Consider the following 20,007-nt stretch of genomic DNA (forward strand, 5'->3'; position numbering starts at 1 on the left):
ACCCTGTGTGTATGTGGAGTCTGACTCAGTCGACCTCCTCCACGTCGACTGTCTGGAATGATTCACATTGCAAAAGATAAGGCGTCATATCTTGAGTAGCCTATCGCTTTTGTAACTATTTTGTGTGTGTGTTTACAGCAAAGGCTTTTATTGCTTTCTTTCTGATTCATCCCAGAGCAGACGTGCTGGAATCCAAACTTTGTCCATCCGAATGATTTACTATTGTAGATGATCACCTCCTGTGTCCACTTTGCTGCTACCGCAATATTTATGGAATTTCCCTCTATCGTTCACAAAGAAAGTTAAGGTCCATTAAATGTTATTATAATAGCCCTATGCTATTATTTAACTGCGTTTAGTCCTGCCAAATGGCTCCCCGGGCTGAGCTCTACGTTTCTTGATTAAAATTAATGTATGCGAAATCTTCTGAAGAGTTTTTAAAGACCTGTTAGAATTAGACGCTGCTGTAACAACACAATTTAGCTGACATGTACATTACAGAAGTGGATTTTTTTTCCAACAACGGAATGTGGGAGTGAATCATTCTTACGTCAGATTGTGTCCAGCTTGTGCTTTTTAAAAATTAAGAGTTGCAAGATCCAGTAGACAATTTAGCTGACATTCATAATGCAGAAGTGTTTTTTTTTATGGCTGTTTAAATGTGGAAGTGAATCACCTTTACATCAGATTGTACCAGACTGGTGCTTTTGACCTTTTATCATCTTTGAGAAAATGACAAGGTGAATAAACCTAGAAAGATGTCCAATTTGACTAACCAAGCAGGTATGACAGGTAAATGAATCGTAAAATGTGTGTTTTAAAGTACCCGTTCATGAATGTAGTCACACTGCTGTCTAAAAAAAAAAAAAAAAATTGTGAGAACAAGCTTGTACTGGTTACTGGCAATGAGGTGTCGTAAAGTTCTCCTTCCACTCTGCTAAGTTTAGTTTCCTTCCCTGTAGTACTTCACCACTATTGACTTGTGTACAACATAAGGCTGACAGAATGCCACCCATTGTTGTCGAATAATTATTTGTCTGACGATCACAATTTTGGTATGAATTGAGTTTATTTGTTGTGTAGCAATTTATTCAAATTTAAAAAAAACACATTAAAGTAAGACAAGTCTAAATATTGTCCACACTAACCTTTTCTACAAACTTGGACTTCTGTAAAATCTTGAAAAACACTTCTATTGTGTTGAATGAGTTACTGTGACTTATTGAATTCTTTTAAATTTATGGAAATTGAATTTATTTCAAAATAACTGAGCTAATGTGTTCAAACCTTTTTAAAGGTGTTCTTTTCACAAACTGTAGATTAAATTACATTTATTTTGATATACTTTCACCCTAAGAAAAGAATGAAAGAAAGAGCTAGTACTTTCCATTGAACTGCTTCCAATGAGCTGAAAGCTGTCCAATGTTTGGATCTTGTTTACTTGCTCTCTTGTTGACGATATCATTTACAGGTCATGGGTTGCAACCCAATGATACTTGTCTATTCTCAGCTTCTCTCATCTCATTGTTGACTGAGAAATTGTCTATTCTTGGCCAATGCTAACACCGTTGACCCCTTTTCAGCTGGGAAAGGTTGTGTAAAAGATTTTCATCAGTATGTGTGTTTGTATTGTCATCCTTCTCCACTTTGCGGCTTCATTATTCACAGCTTTCACGGTTTTTTATATCAAGTATTTTAAAATAAATTTCCCAAAAATGTCAAAATGATGAAACCCGGCCATGTCTTGTCTACATTACCCACACTATTCGAGGGATTACTGTATTTATGTCTATGTATCTATGTATATATTTGTGAGACAGAGAGAGAAAAAACCTGACCAAAATATTCACTTTTTCTATAGTGGGAAAATAACATATATTCTGTATTTTGTAGTTGTCTAGACAGGCTGCCTGATATCATAGCGTAGATACAGCCGCGACCTTCATGTTGATGGACGGAGCCCATTGGCACGGCAAGTGCTTATCAGGCTGAACGGATGGTTCCTTCCTGGTTTTCTAAGGCCCAGTTTGTCATTTTGTGTGGTGACTGGCTGTAAAGTGTGTGCGCTTCCCAGCACTCCCAATGTTTTCCTTTGTGTCGTCAGCTTCCTATTGTATTCTCCTGGTGATTGCGTCACCAGAAGCTCACTTGATGATCACCACACTGCCTTCTCCTTTGGTTTCTGGGAGTGGAAGTTTTTGTTGATTTTTCTCTTTTAGGACGTGTCTGTTGGCTCAACTCTGATAACATTCTATGATTCCCACCGTGGAATACGACCTCCTTATATCCATTATTTACAAGGGAATTATACTTTTTATAGGGTTGGGAAACTGCTTGAAATTTCCTTTCGAGTGTTTGAGGGATGTTGAAGGGTTATCTGGAATGGGAAAAAAATATGGGGATTATATAACTGAGTCCTGTTAGGGGCCACAGTATGTCTTATTTCCTGTTGGGGAGTAGACCTTTGGTTTTGGTTTTTCCAATAAGCCTTTTAAAGAATAGTACAGTAGATCCATGCAAATATTTGTTTTAGCTGCTGTGTTATTGAGTTGGACGGATGGTATTTGATAACTGCAAACAGCATGGATGTTGTTAAAATCCTTCTCGGAGTGATCACAACCCATATTTTCATTCCTCCAAGTGATTAATTTTATGTTGGTGGTGTGGTCGTTATATCAAGTTGTCTCTTGGGTAATTGTTGGGTTTATTCTGTTTTATTATTATAATAGTTATATTAATTCATTTCTTTATTAAATCAATCTCTTTCTTTTCTTTGTATTAATTCATTACTTTGTTAAATCATTCTCTTTCTGTTTTTCAAAAGTCTTAAGGTCACGCCAAGTCATCTTTAACCTAGACAGCCTGTTCCAGGATGGTTATACAAACAATCCACCCAATCTCAGTCCTTGAGATTTGGTGGGCCCTTGGTGACGAGGACAGGGCTATTCGGACAATAACAAGAATATTGTTATCGTTATGTAACCGTACATTTCGGGTTTTTCTGTATGTAACGATTATATGATTATGATTATATTATATGATTCTTAGGTCAAGGAGGTTGTATAATTACTCTAATCTAAATGTTGTTAGGTCTAGTCCCTGTTTTTGTTATTAGTAAAATACCTTGATTGTTATTGTAGTCCCAGATGTTGTTTTTACTCATACGTGATGGAATGATCAACAACTCTGTAACTTGTGACCATAAGAATAGGACGAAAATGTCTATTCGAGGAGACGTTCGGAAGTCGTACGGTGACGCTTGCTGTAACTCTCCCTTCCGGAAGCTTCTTATCTGATTGTATCCATTTCTATTTAATTAAATGTCAATAATTGAATAAGATGTCTTCCTGCAGTTATTGATAATTACGGACGAAGGTAATTATTAATGAACCTGACATTTGGTCCTTCGGAGCTTTGGAGGTCAATATACCGACGCGGGAACCCAGGCGCTGCTGACCGACATCTGGATTAAGACCGTGCACGGCGTCTTCAATACCCTTTTCCAGGGCCGGAGTTTTTCGACGGGGGCGCCTGGATTCTCGGCGGTTGAAGACTTTTCCTGCTGGAGGGAGACATTTGATGGATCTCGGGTAAGTCCACATTAATGTCTGCATGTTGTGAAGGTGTTTACAAATGCGTTAAAGGGACATTGTATGTGAGGCCCATTGTTGGGCTGGTTTCGCGTCCTGGGTGACGGCGATAAAACCCTGTGTTTATACTAGTCAATGGCAGGTACGGTGGGGCACTTTGCTGGAAAGTGTCCTGTGTCTCAGGGGTAGGCACGAATATATTGTACGAGGTACGATATTGGGGCCGGGGAGTGTCCTGTGTCTAAAGGGTAGGCACGAATATACGTTGTATGGTGTTTGTGTGTTTTCTGCAGTAAAATTAGGAAAGGCCTAGGAGATACAGTCGATACAGTCGAATAGATAATAATAACATTAATAATAATTATAAATAATAGAGTTAACTGTGTGAGGCACACGAACTCACTACAAAAAAAAATAGAAGTAAAATATGGGAAACAAGTGTAACAAGGCGGGTTTGGATGACGATCCAAAAATATGTCTAGCTTGTAAGGATTGGAAATTTGTGGAAAGACAAAGCGCTTCAAAAGTTAAACATTTAAATAAATGGATAAAAAATTATGGGTTTGCTGGCCAGCTTGATTTACAAAAAATTTTTGAATTACAAGATAAAATACGCGCTAAACATAAAGGGGACCTAAGGAAAATGGAGAAGGATGGTTATAATGACACCTATTTTTGGTTTTTAATGGCGAAAAAACGTTGTGATGGGAATGCCAAAAATGCTGATAAAGGTGGGGCGGGAAGCACAGAGCAGGCTGTGTTTTTCCAAAGAAAAGAGGATTCTGAGACGGGCCCGGTGGGTAAGAAACGGGACGTGAAAAAAGAGGAAACCAATGAGCAATTGTCGGGGGAGGTTGGGGGGGTACGGTCAACAAATCCGTTTGTACCCTTTCCAACAGATGCACAAGACCGTTTGACCAGGTCGGGGGGATCCGTGGGGGAATGGTCAAAAACATTGGGACAAACGCTATCACCGCCTGAAAAGCCGCTAATGAATAACATGGTGCTTGAACAATTCCCCATGATCGAGGTTGCTAACCCTAATGTGGAAAGTGACCAACCCCGGGTTATTTTGGTACATAGAACCTGGACTCAGGACGACGTGAAAAAAGCCGTAGACGGCGTCACGTCGTACAAAATAGATGTGGGGGAATTTGTCGTGCAGATGGAAGATATTAGACGGTCATATCACTTAAATGGAGTAGAAACGCAGCAGATTTGGATGGCCGCGTTAAAAGGTGATTGGCATGCTATTAGAGGAGATTGGGATCCAAAATCAAAGTGTGGATCATTAACTCATGATAGCCGTGAATTGGAAATAAGAGTGCGTGAGCTGATAGAGCGTGCCACGAAAAAATTTAAAACAAAAGCAAATTATACTGCGATTGGTAGAGCTAAACAAAAAGATAATGAGGCTTTTGATGAATATTTAATCAGGATGTCTGCTTGTTTTAAAGTCAACAGTGGCATTCCTGAGGATAACACGGTGGGCAGCCTTTATCAAGAGCAACTAAAAAATGTGTTACACGCTAATTCGAATCATGCCCTCCGAGAATGGATTGAGAAATATTGGGTAGATAGGCCCACGGGTACGCTTGACCAATACGTAAATCAAGCGTTGCATGCAGAAGGGGTGCTAAAGAAAAAAGGTAAAAAACATGGGGGGCCGTCCTCTGCGGGGGAAGAAATGTTTTATCAAGAAAGAGAAGAAGGGCATAAAAAATTTAACAAAATTAACTGGAAAAAAGATGGGGGTAAGTTAAATAAATATCGGACACTTAAAAGTAATGTATGCTGGATTTGTGGGAGAACTGGGCACATTTCGCGGGATTGCCCAGACAACAGAGCCTCTAGGGCTGGGACTCAATCAGCAAGGCCTGGCGTGGGGCCAGGGCCCAGTGGGACAACTGGTGGGGTCCAGTCTAGGGGAGTGGAGCTAAATTTAGCGGAAATACTGACACTTGATTCAATTAAACCTGAAATTACATTGTTTGTGAATGGGGTACGTTTAACCTTTTTGTGTGATACTGGAGCTTGTAAAACTGCAATTACACAGGATGTTCCGGGAATTAAATTCATGAAAGATAAGGTTTATGTGGCGACAGCTGATGGACAGGTTGCTACTGCTTCAGAGACGTTTCCGGTTTGGATAAGGGATCCGGAAGGGGAAACATGCAAAATGTCGGTGTTAGTGGTAAAAGAGTGTCCTGTCAATTTACTGGGTAGGGATGGACTATTACAATTGGGATTGGCGTTAGTACCCTCCGCTAGTGGAAATATGGTGGTTAAAAGGCGAAAGGAAATTAATTGTGGCCAATTAAATGTTTTGCATGTAGAGCAACCTGCTTTCTTTTACTATACTCTGGATGTGTCTAATAATACGCCGGCTTGTGTGGGAAACAGTTTGTTATCTACAGCTGCTAGTTTGATTGAGACGCGGCAGAGTGTGGCGAGCGTAAACTCCCTCCATGTTATAATGTGGTACAAAATGACGGAGGGGCCTGACGAAATTTATGAAAACAAATTGAGACGAGTCACGCCGTCTGAAATTAAATTGGAATATATGTACACGGACGGAATTTCTACAGTTGTGGCAGGGGTTGAGTTGTCAAGGGAATATAAGATTCTTTTTCTCGAGTGGGGAACTCCACACATTGTATTATGCAAGCCACATAATCAGGGAAAGGAGGTGATACGTGACTTTATACAAACAGCCCGCGAGACGAGTGATTGGATAATGTTGGATACAGGTCTTGAGTATAGCGAAAGTACGGAAACATACAGAAAGGCAGTGTTTCAGACGGTGGGGGTGAATGTGAATGTGGGAATTTACCTGCTTTGACAATCACAAACAACTAGGGAAGTATATCTATTATCGGAAGAGGAGGAGGAGTTGTTAGCAACAGTTCCTCCTGAAATATGGTCAAAAGGACCTTCCGATGTAGGGCTCGTTAAAGGGGTTATACCTGTAGTAATTAGACCAAAAAGTGAATTTAGGCCATGTATACGACAATATCCACTAAAACCTGATGCCTTAAAAGGAATAAGTCCGGTAATTGAAGATTTGTTAAAGGCGGGAGTGATAATTGAATGTGATGATTCACCTTGTAATTCCCCAATTTTTCCAGTAAAAAAGGCGGCTCCTTCTGTGGGATGGAGAATGGTTCAGGATTTACAAGCGGTAAACTCTGCAGTAATTCAACGCGCGCCGTGTGTGCCAGATCCACACACACTTCTGAATAATTTGGATCCAGAGGCAGCATTTTTTACGGTAATTGACATAAGTAATGCTTTTTTCTCCATCCCATTAGATCGAGATAGTCAATATTGGTTTGCGTTTACGTTCGGTAGGAAAAAATATACTTTTACAAGATTACCACAAGGATACTGTGAAAGCCCCACGATATATTCACAGATAATGAGTAGCAGTGTAGCAAGATTCCAGCCACCGGGGGGCAGCCAGATTATTGTGTATGTGGATGATGTGCTTGTGGCGTCGCCTAGTGTGGAAGTGTGTAAAAAGGACACTGTAACATTGATAAGGCACCTGGCGTCGGAGGGCCACAAAATAAGCAGAAATAAATTGCAGTTTTGTAAAGAACAAGTGAAATATTTGGGACATAATCTGGTGAAAGGTGGGAAAAAGATTTTGGATGACAGAAAGAGGGTGGTGTTGGAAGCACCCAAGCCGCTAACTAAAAGACAAATCATGTCATTTTTGGGTCTTACTAATTACTGCAGGGCGTGGGTTCCAAATTATGCAGAAATTGTTTCCCCCCTTTCTAAATTAATGAATGAAGAGGGGTTAAAAATGAACTCGGCTCTGAATTGGACGGCAGAGGCTGAGAATGCGTTTTGTACAATAAAACAGATGCTAGTTACTAGTGGGATTTTGGCGTTACCAAATTATAATAAACCCTTTGTACAAATGGTGGACTGTAGAGGAGAGTACATGACGTCTGTTTTAACTCAGGATTTCGGAGGGAAATTGAGGCCTGTTGCATATTTTTCAACCAGATTAGATAAGGTGGCCTGCGCGCTACCTCACTGTGTGCGAGCAGTTGTGGCTGCTTCCATGGCAGTAGAGAGCAGCGCCACAATAGTACTTTTTCATTCTTTAACCCTTAGGGTGCCGCATGCAGTGGCTGCATTGTTATTACAGACTAATATGAAATTTTTGTCCCCTGCCAGGCATTTGTCTTGCATAGCCATTTTACTTTCACAACCGCATCTCACACTCGAGAGGTGCGTCAAAATTAACCCAGCTACTTTGTTGCCAATTCCAGGGGATGGGGAACGGCATGATTGCCAAGCATTAGCTGAAGAGGCTACAAGGTGTAGGAAAGATTTGAAAGATCAACCGCTAGACAGCGGTGAAGTCCTATTTGTTGATGGTTCTGCCAGGATAGATGAAATGGGAAAATTAAGGGCAGGGTATGCGGTTGTCACCGCGACTAAAGTTTTAAAAGCAGAACCATTGCCGCCAAATTACTCAGCACAAGCAGCAGAATTGGTTGCGTTAAGGGAAGCATGCATTTTGATGACCAACGGTGTTGTCACGATTTACACTGATAGTCAATATGCGTACTCGTCGTGCCATGTTTTTGCTAGCTATTGGGCAAATAGGGGCATGGTTTCGTCTACGGGTAAAGCAGTGACTCATGCCAAATTATTGCAACAACTGATAGCCGCAGTTCAGCTTCCAAAACAAATCGCTGTTTGTAAATGTGCGGCACACACTTCAAAAAAGGATCAGGTTTCCCTGGGAAATGCCTTTGCTGATAAGACAGCGAAGGAAGCTGCGGGGAGACCCTTTATTGGGATGATTGACTCTGTATATAAAAACAATATACTATCGGAAGACATTTTAGCAAAAATGCAGATACAGAGTCCACAATTGGAATTTAAAAAATGGATTGACAATGGGGCAAAATTAAAAGATGGGGTTTATACCAGTATCGAGGGGAAGCCAATCTTACCAAAAAACTTGTTTAGATGGGCTGCTATATTGAGTCATGGGAAGTCACATGTCTCAACAGGGGGGATGGTGGCCTTAGTACAACGCCACTACAAGACGTACGGTTTTAATTTATACGCAAAACATTTCTGTAGAGCATGTTTGATTTGTGCTCGGCATAATTCCCAAGGGGCCGTACGGCCAAAACGCGGACAATTCCCAAAAGCTACATATCCATTTCAAAATATACATATGGATTTTATTGAATTAAGTAAGAGTGCAGGGAAAAAATATTGCTTAGTCATTGTAGATGCCTTTTCAAAATGGGTTGAGATTTTCCCAGCAAAAACCGCGGATGCTTTAACAGTAGCAAAGGCATTATGTAAGGATATAATTCCAAGATATGGAATACCAGAAACCATCTATAGTGATAATGGTACTCATTTTGTTAATAAAATAATTGAAGGAATTGGCACTAGGTTCCATATTTCGCTGCGAAATCATTGCGCATACCATCCACAATCAGCTGGCCTTGTTGAAAGAATGAATGGAACCATAAAAAATAGACTAAAAAAATGCATGGAAGAAACAAAAAGGCCATGGACAGAATGCATTGATTTAGTAAAATTATATATTAACATCACGGCTTCAAATGGATTAACCCCATATGAAGTCCTGTTCGGTAGACCCTACAAATTACCATTATTCACTACACAATGGGAATTAGATGATGAGGCAAATTTAGCAGACTACATGCGAAAATCTTTAGAAAAGCGCACCGAACTTAAGTTACCAGAGGGAGATTTTGCTTCTCAACAGGAAACGGACGAAGCGACAGTGGTTCCTGGAGACTGGGTGCTGATACGCAGCATTAAAAAGAAACACTGGAGCGACGCCAAGTGGGAAGGTCCATACCAAGTGTTGCTGACCACCCCAACTGCTATCAAGATAGCTGAGAGAGCTACCTGGATCCATCTTTCCCACAGTAAGAGGGTTATCTCAATTGAAACGCTCCAAAGGAAAACTCTCCCAGAGAAACCAAAAGGTCATGTTAAAAACAAAAACAATCATTGCCCTTAGGGCAATGGGATTGATGTTTGTGATTCTATTCCCATCCACAGTAGGGCTGCTTTCTACAATTGGAGAAGGAGGAGGAGGCGTTTCAATCGAAGATACACCTTCTTACAAACGGGTAAAAAGGGAAGCTGTCCCTGGGAAAAAATTATACGACATGATAACACCCACCAAATCAAATTTACAAACGTGTTTCAAAGATATTGTTCCAAGGGAAAACGCACACACAATATTCTGTTTTCCAGAAAATAAGACCGCGGAAATCTACCTTTTCTGGGAGAAATTAACTTTAGAAACACGATTATCCCAAACAACATACAAGGGATCAGCCTATGGGGGAGGGTATGAGTGGTATATAACGGTTCAGTATGAGGATTGGGGGAGCCTTGTCGCAGAAACTGGTCAAGATTGGAAAACGTGGAGTACACAACCTTGCGCGAAAATCATCAGACCCCTGATAAAATTAACCCATACGTTGAAAGGATTAAAGATAGTGATCCAGACGGAAAAAATTAAATGTGGAAAAGGGCCTTGTCAAATGTATTTCCTAAGACCATGGGCAAGTGGGGAAGACATGTTTTTCAAATTCTACATTTGTGTCTCAACAGAAATAAAAACGCTTATGGATCTTGAGGGAGAAAATTTGGAGAAGGGGACGCCCGGTTCGGCCATAATCAGATTAAAAGGGAAAATGACCAGGGATGAGGAATTCATTACTGCGACAGGGGTTTCCCAAACATGGAATAATTGGTTACTGCTAATGGGAAGTACAGTTGGCGCTATAAATCAATCTTGTGTAGCATGTATGGGGCCTCGACCTCTTTTACGAATAATACCCGCGCAGATTACTTTTGATTGTGTAATAGAGGTAATGACAAAAAAAGATGTAAGTCCAAATTGTGAGAAGTGGAATAAGGTATACTCTGTTACAAAAGGAGAAAAGGAGATACCCACATTTTCAAAACATGTTGCCTTTAATCATTTTTCCTGCTTAAACCTTACAGGGCATGGTCTGAAGCTGGGGGCGATAAATGAGACGTGGTGTACCGGCGTTCTAAAAACAACTGCACCCCTAATATCACGATCTGACCTGTGGTGGTGGTGTGGTGGAGATAAAATATACGATTCCTGTCAAAACGCGGCAGGACTATGTGCTTTGGTCTCACTGCTCTTACCAGTGTCTGTTTTTCCATCCACAGTGGAGGAGATACAATTGGCGGCTCAAAATTCGGAGATGCTGAAGGGTCGACCCTCCCGACATCGTCGAGAGGCATGGAGGGAAGGAGATCCAACATACATTGATGCGATTGGCATCCCCCGGGGCGTACCAGATGAGTATAAGCTGGCTAATCAAATCGCAGCAGGTTGGGAGTCTATCTTCCTTCTAATCACCCCAAACAAAAATGTGGATAGAATAAATTACTTACATTACAATGTCCAAAAACTCGGAAATTATACTGAACAGGGATTTGTGGCCATAAAGGAGCAACTGGCAGCTACCAGTCTGATGGCGTTCCAGGATCGCATAGCGCTGGATATGATCCTTGCTGAAACAGGGGGCGTGTGTGCAATGTTTGGAAAAGAATGTTGCACCTTCATACCGAACAACACGTCACCCAGTGGATCTCTCACCAGGGCCATTACTGGCCTGCAAACACTGAACCGCAATATGCAAGAGCATTCTGGAGTAGATACGTCCGCATTGTCAGATTGGTGGGATAAGACCTTTGGAAAATATAAAGATTTGGCTACATCATTCATGGTGACTTTAGGCACAATTACCGCTATCCTAACATTGTGTGGGTGCTGTATTATCCCCTGTTTGCGCTCCTTGATAAGCCGACTTATAGCTACCGCAATTGCCCCTACAAATTCTAAAGTACATGAGATGTATCTTATGGGACGGCTTGGGGAAAACAGTGAGGTCCAGGAGTACGGTAAATCCGAGGACCAATTGGACGAATATAATTATGTTCTTTCTCTTTCAGACCAGCCATGGGAGTAAGGAGTAGGCGGGAAAAATCACAGTAACCCGACATTACCATTTAGTGATTACTAAGAAATGACTAATAACATACATATTATAAAAACGGGGGAATGTTGGGTTTATTCTGTTTTATTATTATAATAGTTATATTAATTCATTTCTTTATTAAATCAATCTCTTTCTTTTCTTTGTATTAATTCATTACTTTGTTAAATCATTCTCTTTCTGTTTTTCAAAAGTCTTAAGGTCACGCCAAGTCATCTTTAACCTAGACAGCCTGTTCCAGGATGGTTATACAAACAATCCACCCAATCTCAGTCCTTGAGATTTGGTGGGCCCTTGGTGACGAGGACAGGGCTATTCGGACAATAACAAGAATATTGTTATCGTTATGTAACCGTACATTTCGGGTTTTTCTGTATGTAACGATTATATGATTATGATTATATTATATGATTCTTAGGTCAAGGAGGTTGTATAATTACTCTAATCTAAATGTTGTTAGGTCTAGTCCCTGTTTTTGTTATTAGTAAAATACCTTGATTGTTATTGTAGTCCCAGATGTTGTTTTTACTCATACGTGATGGAATGATCAACAACTCTGTAACTTGTGACCATAAGAATAGGACGAAAATGTCTATTCGAGGAGACGTTCGGAAGTCGTACGGTGACGCTTGCTGTAACTCTCCCTTCCGGAAGCTTCTTATCTGATTGTATCCATTTCTATTTAATTAAATGTCAATAATTGAATAAGATGTCTTCCTGCAGTTATTGATAATTACGGACGAAGGTAATTATTAATGAACCTGACAGTAATCCTGCTCAAGCAATCCAGGTGCAACGGGTGCAGTACATTCCTAACATTCCACCTTCCTGCTTGGCATGTCTTTTATGCAGTCTTGCCAGCACGGTCATTTTGACAGGCAGCTTGTACTGTACTAAACTCTACACTATAATAACAAAGTATTAAAATGCTATTGTTCTTCTTTATAATGTCATTCCGGAATAGCGTATTAGTATATTGATTGAGTCTTGTATTATGAGGAACTTTTGTTTTTCTTTTGTTTGTTTACAATTTGTGAATAACCTAAGGGAAGCTTCTGGAATTGGCTGGATTTCCCCGTCCTTCAAGTTAAAACAAAGTCAGAACAAGAAACAGTCTGCTTTTACTAATATTACACACAATGTTTTTTATTTATTGATACTATATGAACACATTGTGGAACACCAAAGTAAAGAAGTCTGCACACTCTGGTGGGTGTTGATTTAAAGCAATAATCGTACTGTCTGAAACTAACAGGTTTTCTTTCTTGCAGACTAAAGTCTTAAAACGTGACGGCGTCCAATGCCATTGGGCGTTTTCCGCTTCAGATGTGATGTCTGCTGCCTGTTGGCCCGTGCATTTTCTCCATTCAGTCTGTCATCAAGTCGTATTTTTACAGCCGTGCTGCGGCCTGTCCGCGTCTACCCACAAGTGACTTTTCCATTCTGTCAGCCTGTGACGATCACGGACGCATTAATCAAATCGAGACCATCTTGATTCAGCCAATGCCTTGACTTGGCTGAGGAGAGATCTAACTGGTAGCATTTCATTAGCCTCTGTTGCATATGGTTCCACTCATTTGTACCCGTTTTTCTCCCTTGAACTGAATAACAAAAGCAGACTGAGATGTGTCAACAGGAATTTTCTGGGCATTCTACAAAACTGAGAGATTTATGAGCTCTAGTAATTAGGAGTAATAAATCAATTATTGGATAGTGGAGTTCACAATTGCTCAGAATTGCTTTTTTCTGGATGGTAATTGCAGTAATCAATCTCCGTCATCACTCCGATGGATGTTGTGTCAAGAGCCCATACCACTATGTACGAATGTCTTTTTTTCTAGCATGCTTGAGAGCACCTGTCAGTCATTTGTATGCTTAAGATGTCTGGGCAGTAACAGACTGTCAGTTGAAGAAGATCCTTGTAGATGTTGTCAAACAAGCATAAGCTTAATTCTGACAGCTGCAAACAAGGTGACAGGATACATTCTCATGCTCTTCATGATTGGAACAAATCATATTAACATGTCAAAATTTGCAAATGAATGTATTTATAGGGCACTCATTGAATTCAGTAGCTACCACTGATGTAACTAGATGTCTAATCTAGTTATCGTTCAGTCACTGTCAAACTGGATTGACTTCAATGTCCCTGAAAGATATGCATTCACAATTGGACTTCTTTTTTTGTCAATTATAGGCAATGTAATTAGTTAAATACTATGAAATTAAAAAAGAAAAATCTGTATCAGAATTACTCAGGGCTTCAGCAAAATATATTTTCTTTCTTTAAAAAAAATAATTTAATAAACTAGTTATTTTTTGGACATGAAAATTTCATTAAATCAATGAGTCAAAAGAGGGCCATGTGACAGTTAAAAAAACATCTTAACGTTGGGTAGGGTTAATTAACCAAAATAGTTATTTGGCCTATAAAGGGTTAAATATATGACAGCTCTCAGCTGAAGTTTAACTTTCAAGCTAAATATAAAACTAAGAGTTGTGTAATGAAAAAAACAAAACCCCTCCCATATCTTGAATATGATACGTTTCCATTAGATTAGCAATAATCCCCAGTGAACTCACATGTAAAGTGTCCATCCCATGAAATTTTTCCAGACACTTTCTGGAAATATAGCTTACTATATTCTCTCCCAAATTCCCATGAAACATCTACGCACAGCATAAGTGATAGTGTGGTGCGATGGGGCTTTTGCTGTCCTGCTGACAGGGCAGTTCCGAGCTGGTCCAGGCACATGCTTAGAGGAATGTGCTCTGCCTGCGTTTGAATGTCTGCTCTGAGAGCTGAGGGTCGGGATTGGCAGCACGGGAGGGTCGGTAGGACAATGGAATGATGCGGATGCGGATTTGAAGCTGGCTTTGTCTTTTGAATGTGGCGCCTCAGGTTTGCGAGAGGCGTGCGCTGGTTTCTGTCTTAAAAGTGCTTAATAAACAGTTTGATTGCAACACCACCTGAGGCTCAGAGTTGGATGAGAAGTCCACAGGGTTTTTTTTTTTGGGAGGGCCACGGGTGTTGGACATTGGAATGTCAAAGGTTTTGCACTTCACAGAGGTTGTGGTCTCCACCTTTTTTCCTTTCATGTCTGCGTCCAATATACTAAAACCTGTTCTCAATCTCGTAATCTCCAAAAGCCTTTATTGTCATTGCTATACAATAGCTGTGTATAATGAAATTAGTGGTGCTACTCCACAAAGTGCGTGTTTCCCAGTAAAAACATAAATAAGTAATTTTAAAAGGCATGTACAGGCAAGGTAATTCTAAAATATTGCACATTGAATAGATGTGTATCATATATAGCAACCAAACTTAATTCTGATCTGTCCACAAATAACCAGAGTAGCAATTTTAGATTGTGCCCTAAGAACAACAAAAACAAAGCCTGGGGTCTAAAGTGTTTTTTTAGATTAATGAAAATTCCATTGATTTTAGTGGAGATAAATTATTTGAGATGAGGTTTTTAGGTACTAGCCTGATTGAAATCACATCTCAAGGTAACCCTGTGTTCGGATGGTACAGCAACCAAATGAAATGTAGTATATATTTTTGAAAACCCAAATATGGTCACTTCAGCCATGTAACTGAATTCTTGGCCACCAGATGACATCAGACTGCGTGTGTCTTTCCTCCTCAGACCGGGCATGGTGGCACAGTCCGAGCGGAGGGCGTAGCTACATCTGGCGGATCGCTTGCGACAAGCTCCAGCCTGGGCGCACCGCCGCATCCGTAGGGAAGAGATGGGAGAGACGGAGGATGAGAGGGAAAGCGATGGCGGGAAGCTCTTCGAGGACTTTGTCCAGGCTTCCACCTGTAAAGGAACACTGCAGGCCTTCAACGTCCTTTGCCGGCAGCTGGACTTGGACCCCGCTGAGCATGACACTTTCTACGACAGTCTGAAGGCCAAGGTCACCTCCTGGAAGGCCAAAGCCTTATGGAGCAAACTGGATAAGAGAATGTCCCACAAGGAGTACAAGAATGCTCAAGCCACTGTAGGCACCAGGGTAAGATTATCAACAGGTTTCTAGTAGGTTTGTTTTGTGGGTGGATGGATATTTTCCATTTGATTTCGATGGATATAATCTATTTATTCCCACTTAAATGAAGTAGACTTTTCATCCAAAGGCGTATGGTACAACAAATATAGGCACATCTGGAAAAACTTTCAAGTGTTTTCACAGTTAGATCGGAAAAAAGTATGTGACCTCATGCTAATCCATGCATGACTAATTAAATTGTAATTACAGTGCTGTATAGAGTAAAGAGCAACTGGAAACTGCAGTTTCATCACATATATTTAGTTTTAGTAATGATGGTATAGCCACACTATAATCATATGATACCAACTCTTTCAGTTAATGCTATCGCATTTACTTTCGGAGTTAGAAACCACGAAATTCATCTCTCTGCAGTTGAGACAACAGTTAATATAAAAAAAAATTATGGTATCTAGAATGTTGTAATGTTAAAGTATAGTCCTGATTACAGGATATTATAAACCAGAGAACAACTTGTACATGACAATTAAATTGTCTGTGACTTAGTTTTATGAAGGCTATTAAAACAACAGATGTGCTATCATTCGGCACTCATGGTGACTTTTACTTTCGAGGTTGTGATGTCATTTAGGGTTTACGGTCGAAATCCTTGGCGAGAAGGACCGTATCTATCAAGCTGTTTTCAAAATGTGAATAGTTTTTTTTTTTTTTGCTCATGTCCGCCAATGGTGCAGCAGTGACTGGGCAGTGCTTCCTTTGTGACAACGAGGTCGCAAGTGGAACAGGAAGTGCGGTTGTCCTTACTCAGCGGAAATGCAGAATAAAAAGTCACTAGAAACAAGACTAAATAAAGAAAACATTTAGCGTATCAAGCGGCATTTTTAAGACTTTCTATCGTGTCCATTTGAAGTTGGTTGTGAAGTGTAGCTTGCCGCTGGTTTTGTTTGACACCTGCAAATACGTCATGCTCATGATAACCACTGGCTGGTGAAACTCTGACATCAGCCTTATTACCAGAACAAGATGAGACAAACATGGTGAGTAAATCCCCCTCTTGTGCAAAAACAACAACAACTGTCTCCTAGTTGTCATTTTCATTCTTCTCACTCAAAGTTTAAAACTTCTTTTTGGGTTCAGTAGCTCACAAAACCATTAACATTCTTTCAAATCTGCTTGATATACCAAAAGGGGGAAAAAAATGACATGCCATACACAGTTGTGTTTAAACATTTATGCAAGAAAAAAGAAAAAAAACATTCCCAGAAAGTCTCCAGCACACTTGCGTCACTTCTTTCATCTATCATCCAAGACGCTGATGTCATGTTTGGGCTCCATTCTTAGACAAAAAGCCATGCCGTAGATTCACTCAAGGTGACTTCATTGGCTTTGTGGCCGACGTTCAATCAGAGAAACTTGTTATAACGTCTTCACGCTGATGCAAGATTTTTTGGCAGATGTTCCTTTTGGCAAACCTTCTAATCTACTTGATGATCATAGCATGTGTTTTCACACTCTGTGGCATTTAGGAAGTAGAGGGAATGTCACCGCTGTGGAAAAATGTACACTCTTTTGTGAGTAATGTGACACCTACTTAATCATAAGTTGTCTTTTGTAGTGCCTCATCATCGGAGGAGGTCCGTGCGGCCTGCGTACGGCCATCGAGCTGGCCTTGATGGGCTCTAAAGTGGTGGTGATCGAGAAGAGGGACACCTTCTCCAGAAACAATGTGCTGCATCTCTGGCCGTTTACCATTCATGACCTGCGGGGTCTCGGGGCCAAAAAGTTCTACGGAAAATTCTGCGCTGGCGCAATAGATCACATCAGTGAGTAAATCACTATTTTATTACCCCCACTAGAAGGTAGAAGGAGGTTATGTATTCCATTCACTCCATCTGTTTGTTTGTTATGTCTGTTTGTTTGTATGCTTTTGTTCAAGATAACTCAAGAACGCATAAAGGGATTCTGGATATGTTTGTAATATGGAACAAAAGAGGCGATTCAATTTTAGGTTCATGTGGTCAAAAGTTATGGAAAAATAATTTCAGGATTAACAGATTAGCCTATTTAATTTAAATTTAGAGGTTAGATGGTATAATGAGGAGAGTCCACTCTATCAAATTTGATGATGCTTTGAATTTGTCTGCTTAGGATGTCTGCTATCAGTCTAAGTTTTTGCTTCTGTGTCATATTATGCAGTGCCACTGCTCCACTCAGATGACACACTTAATTGGCATTATATTATTCATTTATGCAAATTATTTGATGCAGGACTATAACTTGAGTTTTTTTTTTCGTAATTTGGTTGGACCTGACTTGTGAGAACAGATGCTTCTTTCGCCTGTTGTCCTCCATTTTTTATTGTTGCTATGATGTAATGTCTGGTTTTTGTTTTGTATCCTAATCAAACAAAATTTGCCTCCAAAATGCGTATAACTTCTACTCCGATGTTGTGGTGTAGTCCAAAGAAGAAGGCTTACACATGAGCTTTACTATACTGTCACATTTATTTTTTTTAATGATCTGTGTCTTAAAAGGTATCCGGCAGCTGCAATTGATGCTGTTGAAGGTGGCTCTTATCGTTGCAGTGGAATTTCACATCAATGTGGAGTTTGTTAAGCTTCTAGAACCTCCTGAAAACCAAGAAAATGGAGGTCCGTAAACACAATTTCACATCTAACCCTTATAAACTTCTCTTTTCTTTTCACAATGGGCACGACCCAAAAATATTCTCATAACAAAAGGTCAAATTATGAAATTCAGAGACTTTTACTTCAATATTAATGAATGCTTTCTGTGTGTTTAAAAAAATACACTGTTTCATTGTGTGATGGTAACATGAGGAACAACTTGACTGCCATGATATCAATACACTGATAACAACAACATGAGCCTCAGCTAAATTTAGACGTACTTCTCTGCCATGGCTCGGTCATACCGCAATATCATATTGCGCAAAAAAATACCAGGGCGGCAACCAAGGCCAAACTCATTTTTAACATCTGCTGATAAAAAAATGTTTCTACGTGTATTTAGCTCTTTTAGAGATCGTACAGAGAGGAAGCATAAGTACACAATATGTCAATGGCATCTAATAGTCATATTGAATTTGTTTTTTTATTCAATTTGTGGTGTCCCGTAAGCCCCTCAGCTGACGCTCCTCACGCTATGTGGCCATTTTTGTCTCCGCCAAAGGAATAATGAACAAAGAGAGTATTTATATAATATGTATTTTGCCTCCTCCCTCCCTGATCTTTTCGTGGTCGTCTCCCCGTTTCAGGGCCAGGGTGGAGAGCTGCAATCCGACCTGCTGATCACCCCGTGGCTGACTTTGACTTTGACGTGGTGGTGGGGGCCGATGGGAGAAGGAACACGCTGGAAGGTGAGAAGATGCCAAAGAACATTGACATAAAGAGACAATGCCTCTTATAAAGTTACCATGAGGTCCAAACAAAGAGAACATTTTACACTCCAATTTTCTTTTCCCACCGGCATTGGATCACATGCTCTGAATTTTTTCTTCAACCTCAATTTTTTTTAAACAAGATGAAACTAGATTACTATTGAATAAAAGTTGTCTGTTATGATAAAAATAAAAAATGGCTTAATCCCTTAAATACCTGGCATCCGTAAACGTGGACATCGCAGTATGAGTCATTGAGGTTAAACTATTAATATTTGCTATAAATAACGGCGTTCATAACTTAAAAAATGCAAAAGGTCACAATTCATATTCATTGGTTATTTTTTTAATCTTAGCTCTAGATACATTTTTATTAAATAGACAAAAATATTAAACCTTAAACTGAATGAAACCCGAAATGCAGTTTTGGTTACTGCCCTCAATAACATTCGAAAGTTTATTTTCTTTGTCAATTTCATAGTATAAATGAGCCTGTCATTGATAACGAAAGAAATGCAAAGCTAAAAAGAATTCAGCCATTGAAATGTTCTCATAGCCAAGCTATCAATTTAAAACACACGTTGTGGTCACGTCCTCAAAGCACAAAGTATATCAGAATATATATAAATAGCATGAGGCAGCTGATGTGCGCTAAAGCCTCTCCATGACTTTACATCACTCTTTTTAGAGTCTTTTGATCTGGTTGCTTTCTGTGGTCAACCAAACAAGCAATATGCATCTGAAGCTTATTCCTAAAAAGGTCAAAAGCAAGTCTTTTGCTTCATTCTTTGGTTATGAAGCAACCCAGGGGAAATGAGTCAGTCTACAGAAGGTCTGTTTTTTTTATGTGAGCTAAATTTGGCAAAGTAGCCCAAAATACAACCAGATCTGTTTTTTGTCAAGTGTTTTGTTCCCAGTAAAGAAAGGGTGTTAATTTCATTTC

General features: G+C 40.0%; 1 protein-coding gene across 7 annotated transcripts in view; it reads left to right on the top strand.

Moving 5' to 3' along the window:
• The window catches only part of mical2a (microtubule associated monooxygenase, calponin and LIM domain containing 2a), a 33,022-nt gene that overhangs the window by 1,629 nt on the left and 11,386 nt on the right, over window positions 1-20,007 (top strand). For all 7 annotated transcript variants that reach the window (XM_077713773.1, XM_077713772.1, XM_077713770.1 and 4 more), the window contains 4 exons: window positions 15,304-15,670; window positions 17,280-17,487; window positions 18,199-18,315; window positions 18,942-19,043. In XM_077713773.1, the coding sequence (XP_077569899.1) occupies window positions 15,407-15,670; window positions 17,280-17,487; window positions 18,199-18,315; window positions 18,942-19,043 (691 nt within the window). In that variant the 5' untranslated portion in view covers window positions 15,304-15,406. The remainder of the gene's footprint in view (window positions 1-15,303; window positions 15,671-17,279; window positions 17,488-18,198; window positions 18,316-18,941; window positions 19,044-20,007) is intronic.

Source organism: Stigmatopora nigra, chromosome 3 (genome assembly GCF_051989575.1).
Source record: "Stigmatopora nigra isolate UIUO_SnigA chromosome 3, RoL_Snig_1.1, whole genome shotgun sequence".
In the NCBI taxonomy this organism is placed as follows: domain Eukaryota; kingdom Metazoa; phylum Chordata; class Actinopteri; order Syngnathiformes; family Syngnathidae; genus Stigmatopora; species Stigmatopora nigra.